Below are 16,808 nucleotides of genomic sequence, written 5' to 3'. Positions count from 1 at the left end.
TCACCAAAATGAAAGATAGCATATCTTTTATAACATGTATTTTTTAAAAATGTATCAGAAGACCACAAGCCTTCATGAAATACAACATCAGAGACAAATGCAATTATTTATTTATTTATTAATATTCTCCCCACTATCAGTTCTGTCATCCCCACTAAAGCACTCATTGTGGCAGGGGAAGTTGTGGGAATTTAATCTTTAAATTTTTCTGAGAAACTCCCTGCAGTCATTTTGGATAAATAAAGGCAAATTATCAAAGGTAAGTCTGCAAGCTGGAGATACGTTCAATGTAGATGCTAAGAGAACTTCGCCAAGGTGCTTGGGCCCTGCATTCACCTGGGCCTGGACTCAACCAGTTCTGTCCTTGACTGTATTGTGTTAAAGGGCCTGAAAAGTCTCACTTTGCAGTCACCACAAGCAGGCCACGATCTCACCACTTGTGCTGCTTGTACAGGAACCAAGAGAAGCACTGTATGCACTACACAAGAATGTGATGAGAGCAGGCTGAGGTAACCAGTGGGGTCACAAGCTCCACTTTACTCAGGAAACCAGTGTTGCTGCGGCTGCTGTGTGCACCCTGTCACCATTGGTACCAGCTTCTCCTCCCAGAACATGGCTACACCCCACAGCAACCATAATGTATTTCAGCTATCAAATCACCACTTTCGCTGCTGCTACCTCAATAGGTTGTTTCACAAGAAAAGCAAACACTCTCAGCAAATGCCCATCTTCCACAGCAAGGGAGCGTGTCACGGAGGAAGCCAAGGCACCTAATTCACAGGTTATTCACTGAGGGCTCAGGCTGGACAGGGGAAATGACACCTACAGGTAGTGTGGTAAACTGAGATGCCCTAAGGATTGAGCACTGGCTCAACACTGACAAAGGTTTGCAGCATTGTCATCAACAAGGGCAGAAAAGGAGCAGCACTGAATGTTTTTCCAAATCCTGATCCTAACTACTAGTAAGTTAACAATCAGTATGCTCAAATCAATACAAGCTTACTTTGTCCTAAATATATAGGTACAAACTCAGAGCTTGCACTGCTTCTCTATGAACAAGCAGTGTGCTGGGTCTGGTGGCCATCAGGACTGCAGGTTTGCTGACCTGCCCAACAGCAAGCTTGATTTACACACACACTGCTCCAGTGTGTCTAACCAGCACCTGCATGGGTCATCAAAATAAAAACACAGGAACAGGCTGCAAAGAGGGCCAAAATCATGTGTGCAGGACCACACATAAGGTCCTATACTGAGGTATGTGGATAAGACACCACTCTGTGCCTATGCTGCTCACTACACAGGCAGACCTTCACCAACTGAAATCTTTTTAGGTGTCACTAAGCTATTTCGTGGGACAAGCCTAGGAGGGGAGCTTCTAAAAATTATAGGAAACTTCACAGATGGAACTTTATGGTCAAAGTTACAACTGTACACAGTGACAATGTACCTGTTAAATAAATACAAAGGCTTCAAGATGGGCCACTCCAGCAGCCTGTAGTGTGATAATAAAAGCCTCAGTCAACAGCTGCTGTACTTCCTAGGACAGCAGTTTTTACTATTCCTTTAGAAGACCCATCTGAATATCTTTTCAAAAGCAAATAAATAGAAACCTGGCTTTCAAGACCGTCCTAGCAGCTTCGTCCTTCCTGGTGCCCAAAGTGCCAATCTGCCAAGATGCACTGACCCTCTACAAAGGCTGAGTTATGGTGTGCAGTGTCCAGTTTCTCTAAACTGATATTCTGCAGTGTCAGAATACATCACACACTAGATCTGTAAAAAGCAGTGTGAACTTCTTCCTGAGTAACATCCTTGTGTCCCTAAACATTGATGTTCACGTACCCAGCCCTCCACTCACAACCAAATGTGAAATTACACCTTGAGGAAAATGTGGATGGAGATTTGCAAGAAAAAAATTATTTATGGAATATTTTGGCAAAAACCTAAAAAGACATCTGTGTACCTGCTGCTTAGGCAAGTCTGTCTTTTCAGCCTTTTCTCCTTCTTCTTTGCTGAGTGTCTTGCTGAGATTTGATACCCATTTTAGTAAATCCCCAGCTTTCTCAACATGTTCCTTCTTTTCCTCTTCCATTGATTTCTGAGGAGCGCCACGAATTGTAAGAAACGTAAAAGTAAATTGTTGAAATATGTAACATTAACATCCATACAAACACAACTCTACCATAATGCCATTATTATCACATAAACATAAAATGATTTCTTTTTATTTATCACCACATGCATTACTATGACACTTTGATGTAGGAACAAAAATGTCACATAGATATTAACAAAATAATACCTCAAATTATTTGTAATTATGATAAAGGTGCTTATTCATACACACATACAATCATTATAAAATTATTGATAAAAGGAAAAAGCATAGCTATCCAGCCATTACTCAGCAAATAAAAATCTAAAAAAAAATGCATATAAAGTATCTTTGAATTGCTGCCTTTGCATTACCCTCAGGTGTGGATATGTACAGCCAGCATAGGATAACAGTATTTTGCAATCTATGCACATGGATTACTAAATTACAATTGGAAGAATACATTGCCTTTATGACTACAGAAACAAGAACAATAACAGTAAAATACTGAGACATTTAATTTTTTTCTGCACAGAAAAACATATTCCTTTTCATATAAGTACAACCTGTTAGTAGGTGGACATTTATCAGTACTGAGAAAACATGCTTAAGCCCTTCCATGTATACAAGTAAAAATAAAGGCATTTTATTTCAGTGGACTTTTTTTATTTGATATGCAATTGTAATTCATTTGCCTATTAGAGCATGAAAACATTTCTAAAGAAAAAACGTTACCTGAAGTGAGAGAAACTTACAACTTTATAGTGTAAGTAGCCCAATGAAATTAATGAAATACCAGTGTGAGAAAAAGTACTTATGCATGTGTGTTTACTGCACTGCAGATTTAATCCTTGTATATGTTATTGCCATTTTTGTAAAATAAATGATATCTACAAACTGATTTGTAATATTAAATTAAGTAACAGGTCACATGAAATACTGCACTGTGTTCATTCGCAAAATGGGCAATCTCTTTCAATCTTTAATGTAAGGATATGATCCCTGTCTCACCTAAATCTACCCACCTTGCACTAACGTTAACTTCACCAACTTGAGTATAATTTCGCATTCACACTACCTGTATGTAGGTAATGTCAGAGAAGGCCTTCAGGGAAAGACTGAACACATAGATTGCATTCTGAAATTATGAATCTGCCTGTCTATAAATTTCAGTTTTGCAATAAGTAATATCTAATTCCAGTTTCAGTGGTTTATACTAATAAGTGGTTTCTAACAATTAGTTTTACAGCAATTCATTATTATGCTAGAAAACATTTATGATTGTCCACAAAGGCCGCCATATTTCCTTAACTTGAATGGGTTTTAAAGCAGGGCCCAAAATGAGTACTAATATGTTTTGTCCACTATGAATTATAGTAAAGACTGGAAATTCCTGTTTTCATGGGCTGAGTTGCTTCTAACAACCGCAGTCCAGTGTGGCAATCAAAAACAGCTCTCTCTAAAGCTTCTTTATAGGTTATCTTCTTCTTAGTTTTGGGGCATGTTAAAACTTTAGCATGCAATTTTTCACCCTTCATCTTTGTAGCTGTGACAGCATCAATAATACCACTCTTAATTGCATCTTCCATTGTTAACCTGGAATGAGACTTTGGATCTATCAATCCACCAGTCAAGTACTGATACTCCAGGCAGCGCATGCCCATTTCTTTGTCTATGGCATTTAAATGCACAGCTTCAACAGCTGACATAACAGTGTTCCTTACAGGATGAATGATCCCAGTAAAGATCAGCTCACACTGCTGGATTTGCTTGGCACAAGCATCATCAATTAACTCCCTTTGCAAAGCTTCTGAAACACTGTACTTTTTCCCAGTAAATGGATCAATTATACCTCCTGTACTAACCTGAGCTTCAAGACATCGAAGGGCAGTAACTCTGTCTACCAAGTTTTTACGTGAGGCTTTCAAGACTGGAATTCTTTCGTTGGTTTCAGAAAGCCAGAACCCTGCAATAGGACTGTTTAAATCTTTATTTGGCTGTGAACTGCTAACTAAAATATCACCAAACTCATTAACTGTGATTAAGCCCTCCTTATATTTATCAACTGATGCTCTGTCAATTCTACCTTGATTTAAGGTCTCCTCAATATTAAACTGTACACCAGTTTTAAGATCTGTAAGCAAAAGAAAAGAATTCCCATCAGAGTCGAAACACGTAGACTCCTTCCAATCAAATTCCTGTTTCGAAAGCTCAAGATATGTAGCTTTATCAATACATTTCTTTTTATAAGCCTCGTATGATGTCATTTCAGCTCCTGTGTTGACATCTACTACAGAAGTTTTATGACTTTTCTCTGCTGATGGGCTGCTTATTTTCCTTTCACCAGCTGGAAGCAGAAAGCATTTACTGCTTACACTGAACAAACACATTTTCAGCAAATCACAGTAGTACATAGCTTTCCTGTTATTTGGATTGTAAAAACATTTTGCATTACTAGAAGGTTCATGCAAAAATTTTAAAATTGTGTTATTAAGCAAGCCAAGATGCACGGCAGTTTCTGGAGGTACGCGAACACTTCTTACAGGATCAATTACCCCCCCACTTGCAATTTGAGCCTCAAGGATATTTTTACCTTTTTGTCTCTCTAAAAGTCTAGCTTCCACAGCCTGAAACACAGAGAGCACTTTCCCAGAACAGCAATAGCCCAAAACAGCTTTCTCTGCCTCAAGCAGTCTACTCTTGAATTCACTATCTGCAAGCCCTCTAACAACCGAATCATCAACAGAGAATTTCTGACCTGTTGTGGGATCAATGATGAAACCAGTAGCTGCTTGGGCCTCTAAAAATGCTAATGCCAGTGCTTTTCCTATTATTCTTCTCTTTGCTGCTAAAGCAAAAGAGAGTATCTCTTTGCTGGATTCAAGGTACAGCCCAGCTATAGCTGTAGGTTTAGTTAAAAATTTTTCAAGAGTTTTCTGAATCTCATTAGTAGTTTTCTGCCCTGAAATAAGCTGCTCAGCTGTCAGCCTGTCTAAAAGTTTGACTTCGATCAACTGTCTGGCAGTTACATCATGTCGGAGACCTTCAAATTTAATAGCATCATACTCCTCTGTAAAATATTCCTGCTGAGTAGCATCATCAACAGTTCTCAAAATCTCTTCCCCTAAGAAAGAGCTCATCTTTGCAAAGTCTTCTTTCCTAAACCCTTCGGATGTTTTGTATTCCTCAAACATTCTCTCTTCATTACCAAACGTCTTGTCATTTTCTTGGTTTAATGTTGTGAGTTCAACATGCATGTCATAGTGCTTGTTCTTCACTATCTGTAAATAGGAATTTTTTGACACAGTGAGAAATACAACTTCAGACTGTTCTGTACGTAATTCACTCCTAAATCCACCACCAGAGAAATCAAAGGGAGAACTTGAATGCAAGTCAAAAAGGAGAACTGCTACTAGCATTAGAGAGAAAAGAAACACAGATAGTTAGAGTTTTAAAGTGCATTTGCCATTTTAAATATTTATTCAAAAACAGGAATATAACTAGACTAAGCATCAATAACTGTTGTTGCTACTATGTGAACCCACTACTGTTAATCAAAGCTTATTTTGACCATTAATGATACAATGGTGTATGTGAATTTCTATTTCCAATGCAAACTTTTAAAATAATGTTTCTTAGATATTAAAGAATCTGGTACTGAGGTCTAATGAAAAGCTTTTTGTGTTGCATAAGAATGAAGGGGTTCCCTTCACCAAGGCAGGAACATTAGAGAGAGTAGTGATAAAGTATAACTAAAAACGAACAAACAGACTATAATAAAGAGCAGACTAGGAAGGCAAATCCTCACAAAATGTAGTGTGTACCTCCAAGGGATGCAGTTTTACCACTCCTAATTCATGTTTTGTGTCTTCTCCATGTCTAATAGTTTGTCTGGAACTGTGTAGGTTCCTGTTTCTCAGTGTGTCCTTTTCAGTGGTTCCAGATATTTGGCTTGCTTTATCAAAAGTTATGTGGAACTGTGTACTCATTTGTGAAACAAACTCTGTAAAAGACTGTGAGCTTGAATCTTCTAATGATTGGTTTATGGTTGACATCTGAAACTGCACCTCTCTCGGTATTTTATCATCAGCACTCATGTACAATGTATTTTCTTCTATTTGATCAGATTTAAAACCTGATCTCTCCTGTTTCTGCCTTAACAAAGGTGAGCTTGGTTTTGTATGTGGAGGAAGCTGTTCACATTCTTTAGCTGCAGCATCACTCGGGTAATTGAAATCATTCCCTCTTCTCTCACAGCTCAATTTAAATCCAGAATCTTGGAGCTTATTACTTTGCTGAACTTCATTCTGTAACAAAAGAAACCTGTGTTCACTCTCCCTGACCTGCAGATCCATTTTCTGTTTCAAGTTCTCAACCGTGCGCTTCTGCACTTCCAATTCTTCCTCAAGTTTCCTGCACTTCTGGTGATAGTCCATTTCAGCCTGCTTCCCTTGCTGTAGTTGTTCATGACATTTTTTAAGCCTTTCTTGCAGATCTTCCATTTGCCTCTTGTACAACATGATGTTTTCCTCAGCCATATGCTTTTCCTGCTGAAGAGCAACACATTCTAGTTTTATGCCAGAAATGTCTTTTTCTGTGATGCTATGGGATTCTAGTAATTTTTCAACTTTTTTCCTAAATTCCTCTGCAGAGTGTTTAAACTTAATGGATTCTTCCTGAAACAGAATCATCTTCTTGCGTGCCATCTGTTCGTCCAGAGTTTTCTGATGGAGCTCATCCTGCAATTTTTTTAATTTGCTACTTAAGTCTTGTATATGAGTTTGTTGTAGTTGAATCTTCTGCTCACTCACTCTCTTTTCCATGGCTAGAGCATTCATTTGAGCATTTAAATTTTTAACCTCCTGGTTAATGGTTAAGGTGGAAGCACTTTGTTTATCACACTTTTGTTTATATTCACTAGCTAGGTCTCTTGTTTTTGCTAGATCAACTTCTAGGCCTTTAATTTTACACATGAATTCTTGTTCAATTATTGTTTGCTTGTGCAATTGTTCATTTGTTGTGTGCAATTGTTCTTTGAAACCATCTGCTAGGGCTTTTAATGCCTCATTTTTCCTCTGAATATTTTGTTTTTCCAAAGCCATCTTCTCTGATTCAGATTGAATTTGTTTCATCAGTAGTTTTGTTTCAGTATTCCATTTATTAAGGTCCTCTATCTGTCGTTTCAATGTTTCTGACAACTGAGTGCTTTTGGCTAATTCATTTTTAAGCATCTGAATTTCCTGTTGGTTTTCTTTCTCTACTTTTGTTTTTTGAAGCAACTGTTCCTTAATTTTCTTATATTGGTCTTGAAGATTATTTGCTTCTCCTTTGCATGACTGTGTTCTGTGTTCAGCTGCCAGTTTCTCTTTTTGAAGAGAACTGATTTGTGAATTTAAATGTTTGATAGTGATTTCAGTTTTTGTCTGTGATCTGGTTAATTCCTCTACTTCTCTTTTTAGCTGTGTCTTCTCTTGTTGAACAGATTTCAGCTCCTCCTGATAGTTGATCTTAATTTTCTTAAGATCCATAGCTTCTTGCATCACCTCTTCAGCTTTACCTGTGGCTCTCTGTAGCTGCCTGTCCAGTTCTTTCAACTGTTGCAAATACCCCTGCTCTACTTGGTCTTTTTCCTCCAACTTAATTTTTAGGCATTTAAGCTCACTATTGACTTTATCTAGTTTTTCTTTTAATAAACGAGACTTTTCTTCTGTTGATGATTTTTGAAGCTCAATTTCATTCAGTTCATATTTCAGGTCTTTAATAGTTTTATCAGCTTTTTTGTTAGCAAGGGTTAAGTCATCTATCTTCTGTTTAAGCTCTTCTACTTTTTTGGCTTCTAGTTTCTTCTGGAAACTTGTAATTTCAGAGTCAGTCCTACACTGACTGCCCTGCCCAGCAGTGAAAGTTGGCAGGGAGGTTTCTCTAGTTACAGAGTATCTTCCTTCAACAACTTTCCTTCTAGCTTCAGTTTTTTCTCTTTCTTGCAGTTTTATTTCTGATAGGTTCCCTTTAAATTCAAGATCTTGTTCCATTTGCTTGATGAGCTTCATAAGTTTCTCCTCTCCGTCTGTTTTTTTCTTCAGCTCCTGCATTAAGGTTTTTTTTTGTTCCTCTAAATCATAAAGATTAGTATCTTTTCTTCTTAGAAGTTCTTCCAAGTTTCTTCTGGTAAAGGTACTTTCTTCTATTTGATTTCGAAAAGCACGGAGGTTTTCCTCCAGTACACTTCTTTGAGTCTCTGCCTGAAAAATGAACTGCCTTACACACTCCAGCTCCTGCTCTGCATCTGCTTTCTCTTTCTCCATGCTCTCTAGATCTATACGACACTGCTTTGCCTCTTGCTCAGCCTTGGTCTTCTGAAGACAGATTTCTTCCATGTCCTTTTGCTGCTTCTTCCGCTCTTTTTCTGCAGCTTCCCTCACTTTAGGGAGCTCCTGTTCCACTTGGATTTTTTGCTTCTTCATATTCTCCAACATCTCCTCAAGTGTTTTTACCTTTCCTATGAGTTTTTTATTCTCATCAATTGTGTTACTTTGCTGTGCCATTAGATCTGAATATGCCTGACGTGTTGACGCTTCCTTGTTCTTTAAAATCTGTAAAAGAGTAAAGATAAGTTGGAATGTACTTTTTGTAATGCAACATAGGAAACATATTAGGCTCTTGGAAAAGCAGAAGGGAAAATACTTACTCATATATAAGGTATGTCCAGAAAGTAGGATGAGCAGTTCCCACCACCATCACCTTCTCTTGAAGGTTTCAGGAAGTTACCATTAGCCAAATATGAAACCCTTGACAAAGACATTCACAAAGCAAAGAGGTCCTGAAGGCTCTCATTTCAGTCAGATGCCTCTTAGCAGTAAGCAATGCCAAACAGCTCACATAGGCTTTCTCTCCAAACAAATAGGCAGAGCAAACAGTAAGCCAAACAGAGTGTGCAAGAATCCTCAAGAAGAAAAGTGGTCTACCATTTGTGGATCAGTTCAGCGGAAACTGGACGAAGGACTAGGGCTTGCAAGCAAAAATAACACACATGTTCTGAACTCCCCTCCAAGAACAGAAACAGTGCAACAGCTCAAGAAAGAGAAGTATATAAACCCCAGCACGTCTCTGATCCATAGTGTGCTCCACAGTCCCAATGCCTCCACTGGCGCAGCCAGGGGACTGGTAAGAGCACAGCTGCTCTGCATTGTAAGCACAGAAGTATAAACATGGCAATTAGGAAATCCTAGTGAAAACTGGTTGGCTAGTAGTCTCCGTATATCAGCAGATCCAGGGCAAGTCTTACAAGCAAGATGTGCAATCACCAGTAATAATATGGTTGAAGCTATACATACCTTGTCCTTATTAGCATTATTATGGTGTTAAGATACCAAATATGAGCTAACATGAGGTAAGAAACCCTCTATATTCCTGTGATCATAAAAACAGGGCACGAAGGGTAATTATAGCAACATTTTCAAACAAACAAAATGTCAGGTTAGTTAAAATTGCCAGATTTACTTCATTCTTCACATGATATATGAAACGTTTCCTAAAAGGCTAATGCAAAGGCAGCTTCCTCAATTCGTCTCCATATTTCTCTGTATTAAAATTTTGAACAGCCCCCAATGGAAACAAAATGTTTAAATTGATTTGTTATCAGATCTCTTATGCTCCCATAGACACAAAATCTAATGTATTATGCTTGAAAAAGAAGAACTAAAAATACAGATACAGTCACAACCTATATCTTCTTAGATTTCATTTTTGCTAATCAACATGGCTGAGCATCAGCTGGGTGGAGAAAAGGATGGCAAATAGTAACACAAAATAAATATAAAAATAAATGTCTAGGAATTTTAAAATTAGGTATCTCAAAATGCACAGTAATTGATACATAATTCGCATATTCATTGTTTAAATTATGTTCAATCAACCTTAAATCACTTGACATATTTTGAGATTCAAATGTTGATTTGGATTGATTTAGAATCATTCTTAGATTAACTGTTTTATTTGCATTGCATAAAAACTCTGGTACCTTAATAATAGTTGTGCTTCTTTTCTCTTCATTATCTTTGTCTCTTTTTTTTTGCTTTTCTTTTTTTTCAAATGAGGTTCTTTTCCCTAATTTTTCCCAAAATGTCTTCTGGAGCTTAGTGTTTTTTCTGGGTACATTTGTGCTATGAGCCTCATCTCTACCGATCATTTCTGCAACTAGCAATAAATTTTTACATTTCTGACCCTCTTCTAACCTGTCTTCTCCACTCTGCTTCTTCCCACTTATATTTATGTTGCCCAAACCATAAATGTTGCCCTCTGATATTTTCTTCACACTTAGTTTCTCATTTTGACTCAAAAGCTTTTTTGTTAATCCATGTTCTGATAATGGAAAATAATCCTCTTCTCCAGAAATAATTTTTGAGAGGCCAAAATCTGCATTTAAATCACCAGCATTTTCTGTACCTAAACTTTGATCATTCTGCACTGGTGACACTTCAAAATCTAATGGATAAGATTCAGAGACTTTTTCTGCATAATGGGTCTCTGAAACATTTCCTGAAGAAACAGCTGGAATTTCTTGCATTGTACTCTTGGCTTCATTTGGATTTAAATTTGATTTTTCTAGGATTTTGTTTTCTACTAGGAAATAACTTTTATCCAGAGATTCTCTCTGCAGTTTGACAGTATCTGTTTCAACATTACAATAAACATCTGGATTGCTCATAGATTGTAAATTTAACTTTGTTTTTTCACTTCCACTGCGCACTGTCAGCTCTCTGAAAGAGGATGCAACTTTCTCTAGAGATGTTGCATCCCTTGCACCTGAAAGAGAATCATCTTTTTCATAACACACTTGAAACTCTCTGTCTTCAGAGTTTAAAGTATTGTGGCTATTGCTTTCTGTAAGGCAATGTTCTTTATGCTGACATTCGAAATGAGGTGAAAAATATTGCTGTTTGTGAGGGCTGATACCAAGGGCATGCTTTCCAGCTTCTGGAGTGACTTCAGCTTTCTTCATTGTTAGCTCAAAATTAGTTTCTGATTGCAACTCACATTCTTCCTTTGTTGAAACATCACTCCCTGCCTTTCTTGAATTCTTTTTTCCTGTGGTTTTGTGTATAATTTCCACTCCAGGCAACTTCTTTGATATTCCCTCTGTTTTCCATCTTTCTCCATTAACAATTTTCTCATTTAACATTTCACCAGGATCATTATTCACACTCACACGGACCTGAGATGAAACAAAAAAATCTTTTCTGCCATTTTTTTCTTCTTTACTTTGATTACCAAAACCCCTTAAACTCTCCTGCTCTCTATGTAGCTTATTGTCTCTGTTGCCACTAATGCTACTTTCTTGACCACTGAAATTTAAAAGTTGCTTTAATATTCTATCAGTTTTGATTTTATCATATCTGTCTACATTTAATTTTCTCCTGTCAATTTCCAATTTATTTTCTGTGTGTTCAGGTTTACTGGAAGAGTTATCTTTTTGCAAATATTTCACATCCATCGTGCATTCATTAGGTTTATTTTCCTCTCTCAGTTCAACAGCTTCATTGCCATCCAAACGTTGAAAGACTTCGGCTGACTTCACAGGTTGCTGGAGTTCACTCTCTTCTGGTAAACTCTGAGCATGACAGCATATGGATTAAATTGAGATATCACAGAAAGCATCTTATTTTTTCTTTATTCTGTGCATTCTTAATGCCAATACTGAGAGTTAGGAAAGAAGATTGGCATGAAAGAAAATCTTGGAACAATCACAGACTTCAGAAGTCTGATCCCAAAAGAAAAAAAAAAATATCATTCCTCCTTTGAAAAGGATTATTATTTTTCTGATTTGCTACTCTGATTGCAAAGAAAAAACCCATCATATTATTTTGAGACTGGAAACCTGCTTAAGTTATCTTCAAAGAAGCTACCAAAAATTTAGAAAGCTGCCAGGGAGTGGATGAGGAGGGAAGATGGGGAGTATTGGATTTCCAAAAAAGCAGTACTGGAGACTCAGAGCAGACTGAAACTCAAAACGTTTTGAGAAATTCCATTTGTTCTTGAAGAACATGAAGCCTATTGACATTCACAGGTTTCCTGATCCTTGTTCTTTGCTTGACTTTTTATCTTTGATGACATTAACTTTATAAGTCATACTAAATCTTCAGTTATGATGGTTACTTAGCAACAAATATTATATATTTCCATCAGTTTGCTCCACCACTTGATGCACAAAGATGCAATGCTGTTAGTGTTACAGTTGGTTCAGAGGTAATTTAATAGCAAGAAAAGCCAATAAAGACAAAGCCAGCACCAGAATTATAGAACTCTGTTTTTTTCCTGTAACAATAACATTAAAATTTATACCCATATGATAGTGTTCTTCAATTTAATCCAATTTATAAAGTTTATACTAAAATAATGTAGTCCTTAAAGAATGACTATATATAATCTCTTCCAGAAAGAAAGATTTCAAAAGAAAGTGAAGAATTCAGAAGTATTTTTTCTCAATTATTTGGAAGGCTGACTCTCCAGGAAACATGTATTTTGAATACTCTAACTTCAGTAACCTACTCTTGTTAATAAGATTCAACATGAAGTATAAATAAAATGCTGTTTGACCCCAAGGAAACAATGTGGTAGAAGGACAAATGGAAAAAAGTATCTGAAAATGTCAAAGACATTTCAGAAATTAATTAAGAGGGCATCATACCTCCCTGTTAAAAGAACTTCCTTACATGTTGTTAAGTGGACCAGAATGCATACTATGGAATATTAAGAGGCCTACACAGGATATCAATGGTGCATGCACAGTAAGTTTGTCCTCATCTTAATGTCTGCATTTATACAAAAGATCAAGCCCTAATATATTAAAGTATTAAAATTGAATGTATGTAGCTATGTCTCCATCAGAATTTAGTGAATCACATGATCCTTTTAGCTGGAGGAACTGGCAACATGTATGGATGGTACGGAGCTACATTCCTGTATAATGTGCACTACATAACAAATTTTAGTTTTGTGAATCATTCCAACAGGTATATTGCTGTTTGTTTGCCTAGATGTTCTATTTGCTTGGTTGACTGACAGGGAAGGACCTACCTCTTCCTCCTCCAGTCTTTTCAAAGAGTCACCTGCAAACTTAATGTATTGGGTCATCAAGGTCACCAAGGCAGTATAACGAGTCCGTAAATCCATGAACTAGAGAGAAACAAAGGGGGGAGAGAGGTACGACAAAGGAAAACACTCCAATTAACCTCAAAATAAGTGATAAACACTAATCTAGAACCTATCCCAATTCTCATCTCAAAATTCTGATTGTAGAATCCAAAGTCCTAAGTTTGATTCTAAAGTTTAATGCCATCGACAGGGTCCACTTGCACTAATAAATCCTAAGGATCTATGAGGAGATCCATAAAGAGAAGAAATAGAAGACAGTGTTTTGACTTCACAGCCAAAACTGCCCCTTATAAGAGGGGCAAGCAGTGCTGGTCACTATTCCTCTCTCTTACAGTTATCAGAGAGGCAGATTTATCTTTCCCACCCAAATGAGGCTAATTTGCCTTGGAATCTGTCAAAACGTCCAGATCTGGTAAGTTTTACCTTAGTCAAGATGAACGCTGACCCTGTTTACTGTGATCAAGGTCCAGCCCAGAGGTAGTAATGAATAGTTTTCCTGAGGTAAAATTCTCATACAGCTTTTTATTATTTGGATTACTTTTGTTCATCAACTGCAATATACAGTTTTGTTGCCTAAATACAGCACAATGACCAAGAGAATATTTATCATATCACATATAGAGAAAAAAATAATCTTGCTTGGGTTATCCTATTTAATAATTAATAAATCCAAAAACCTACTCTTGTGTTTACGCTGTTTTAAGCAAAGACGCACATTTTCCTGTCACAAGAAATCCATTTACCTCTTGAATAATGAAGTCTGATGAGCTTTGTATTCTTCGGCGCTTCACTGGAGATTTTTGTTGGGAGTCAACCATAGCTCTGTAGGTCATGGTCTGTAACTCATAGTCCTGTAAAAGAGAAAATACACTAAATGATTGGCATCCCACGTGATACTGACACTAAAACAATAGGATTACAAGTGTAATGTTATTTGTTACCTTCACAGCAGCAGAGTATTGCTCTGAATACTTCTGGCATTCGTCTATTTTGCTTTGTTTCATTTCAATCTCAGAAACCAGCATCTGTAAAATATGAATCTACATAATTATCTTAAAAAGTTATTTTTATTACTATTATAATTAACATTTTTACTTTATCTGGCATCATCTAACATAAGTAGATGCTTATCTAACATCTAGTTTATCAAACATTTAATATGCTCCTATCCATGCGTGTACAAGTAATTATGCTCAAGCCTGAGCTTCGTCAGATTTATGGTACAAAAGAAGTGAAAAAATCTGCCAGCTTTAATGGGTGGTGAGTGAACTTAAACCAAAATCAGGAATACACTATTTCATGCATATAATTTGTTATTTTGTCTCTTATTGAAGTTGCATTTCCTTCTTGCAGAAGACAGCTGTTAAGTTTAGGTCTGCTTCCATGAAAATATTTCTACATCCATAAATACCAAGAGCAGTACTGAATACAAAATTATGTGATAAGAAGAGTCCAGAATTTTTAAGGTTTTGATCTTCTTTGCAGATTTGAAGACCACACAATCTGGTCTATAAAATTACAATCATCAGTGATATACCCATGGCTGCATTATAAACATAAAATCATATAATCTCATGATTACTTGGCATTTTACAGTAAGGGTTGATGGATACAAGCACCTAATAATAAAGAAGACTGACATCACTGGGTTAAACTGATATTATAATTCTTTGGTCATTACAGCAGTGCTTTTCCACAAGGACATCCCTTTCATACCTTATGTTGGTTCAACTGTTTAGCCAATGCTTTGCTATTTTCAGGGTGTATTTCTTGAATCTTTCGCTGAGTATCTTCTACTTGTTGAATCCAAGTGTCCAAAGAATTGTAAGTATCTTTATAATACTTCAGAGATTTATTAATACCTTCTAAGTCACGCAACCTGATTTTATTTTAGAAGATAGGTAAAGGGGGAGAAGATGATTATTAAAGACAAAAAATGCAACTTTAAAGGGTTTGAATGCCTTAACTCTGCTACAACTCACACTTTAAACATACTAAAATAAAACTCAATAAACAGTAAATTCACTTCTCAAACACCAAGACTCCCGGCTTCATGAAGCCTTTTCATTTGTCATAAAGGACATCCAGGAAGGATCCTACTACAGAAGAAGCTCTGCTTATATCCCTTATTATTGTGCTCATCTGCTTGAAACTCAATGAGCACAGGAAACCATAAGGAAGAGGGAGGGCTCTGCAACAGCAATCAATTCTGTTACAAGAAGAGAGAGTATTTCAAATGTGACCTATGGGACAAGAAGAAGTGTGCTGTGCTGGAGTTAAGTAGCAGTAGCATATACTTTGTGCCCACAGAACAACAGAATTACACTAAAACTGAAGACTGCTAATGCTCAAAAGTAATCAATCCTGTATGGCCATTTTTAAATCATGGTTTTGACCTGTAAAGAGAGTTCTGTGTATTTTTTCAAATTCATTTTCATACTGATAGAAATACTGACTTCTTCTTTCACGATCCTTATACTGTTACACATTATCATGGTGTGATTTTGGCAGTTGCTCTGTGCAGAGCCAGGAGTTACACTTGATCCTTGTGGCTCCCTTCCAACTCAGGATATTCTAAGATTCTACTTAAAAGATCATATAAATATGACCACTCAACACTGCAGGATAAACATACTTATTACACAGCTTTTTACAGTTTGACTAGGAATGAATACTTGGAATCACTCTAGCGTTGTTCTTAAGATACCAAAAAGAGCAAGCAAAGGAAATTGTATTACTCAGGTTTCATACTTAAGCATGTTTTAAAGCTAATAACCATGAAAAAGAGAAAGGATCATGGTAACTGCAGCCAATATTTGTACATATTTTTTGTATAATGATCATCAGTGTTAAGCTGGTAGGAAGCAGCAGAGATAACATTTGCAGAAAGCAGCCTCTTTACAGCTCTGTGCTGCAGCTACCACAGTCTGTCTTGTTTACACCAGAAGCCACTACGCTTTAACAGCCATTTTTCAGCATAGTCTATTCAGGATGGAGTCCTGTGAGGAAAGCATGTGGTTCATGTTTACTCTCTGAGGAAATAAGGAAATTTCAGTAACTCATAAACCCACTGTTTAATCATTTAAATTATGTTAAACTATCAAATGATGAAAAATTAACTAAATTAGTTAATTGCAAGTGAAAAACTTCAGTATTGCACCTGAATGGATATTCACCCCTTAGAAAAGAAGGACAAAAATGTGACAGGTTGTTTTGTGAACTTTTATATCAACAGCACTATCTTCAACGCTCTTGTTCAGGTTATCTAAAATGACAAACTGAAGTACATTTTAAAGAAAATAAATTCAGACTGTATAGTACAGACTTCTTCAACTTGCTTATATTTTGTCCTTCAGTCTCTACAGTTCTGCTTCCTTTACATATGGGAAACAGAACTGTAGAGGCTGAAGTCAAAAGTATTTCCTGGAAAGTCATGTATGGACATCTCCTTCAGAACTACAGGTAGGTGTGTTCTGCTGTATCTGCACATCTGTATAGGCTTGTGTATTTGAGTAACATTTTTCAATATCAACTTGACAGTAAAGGTTTGAATTTAGAGCAA

At 36.7% G+C, this 16,808-nt stretch overlaps 1 protein-coding gene across 3 annotated transcripts in view; it reads right to left on the bottom strand.

The window, feature by feature from the left end:
* DST (dystonin) overlaps window positions 1-16,808 on the bottom strand; it is a 277,490-nt gene that overhangs the window by 119,605 nt on the left and 141,077 nt on the right. For 2 of the 3 annotated variants that reach the window (XM_029962798.1, XM_029962797.1), the window contains 6 exons: window positions 14,963-15,125; window positions 14,188-14,271; window positions 13,990-14,097; window positions 13,169-13,267; window positions 10,113-11,306; window positions 1,961-2,095 (listed from right to left, as the gene is read on the bottom strand). In XM_029962798.1, the coding sequence (XP_029818658.1) occupies window positions 1,961-2,095; window positions 10,113-11,306; window positions 13,169-13,267; window positions 13,990-14,097; window positions 14,188-14,271; window positions 14,963-15,125 (1,783 nt within the window). The remainder of the gene's footprint in view (window positions 1-1,960; window positions 2,096-10,112; window positions 11,307-13,168; window positions 13,268-13,989; window positions 14,098-14,187; window positions 14,272-14,962; window positions 15,126-16,808) is intronic. The other variant, XM_029962799.1, reaches the window with a different exon arrangement.

This window comes from Manacus vitellinus, unplaced genomic scaffold (assembly GCF_001715985.3).
Source record: "Manacus vitellinus isolate BGI_N305 unplaced genomic scaffold, ASM171598v3 scaffold_4_pilon, whole genome shotgun sequence".
NCBI classification, from domain to species: Eukaryota; Metazoa; Chordata; class Aves; order Passeriformes; family Pipridae; genus Manacus; species Manacus vitellinus.
Note: the sequence above shows the minus strand (reverse complement) of the source record. Positions and strands in the feature narration are given on the sequence as shown.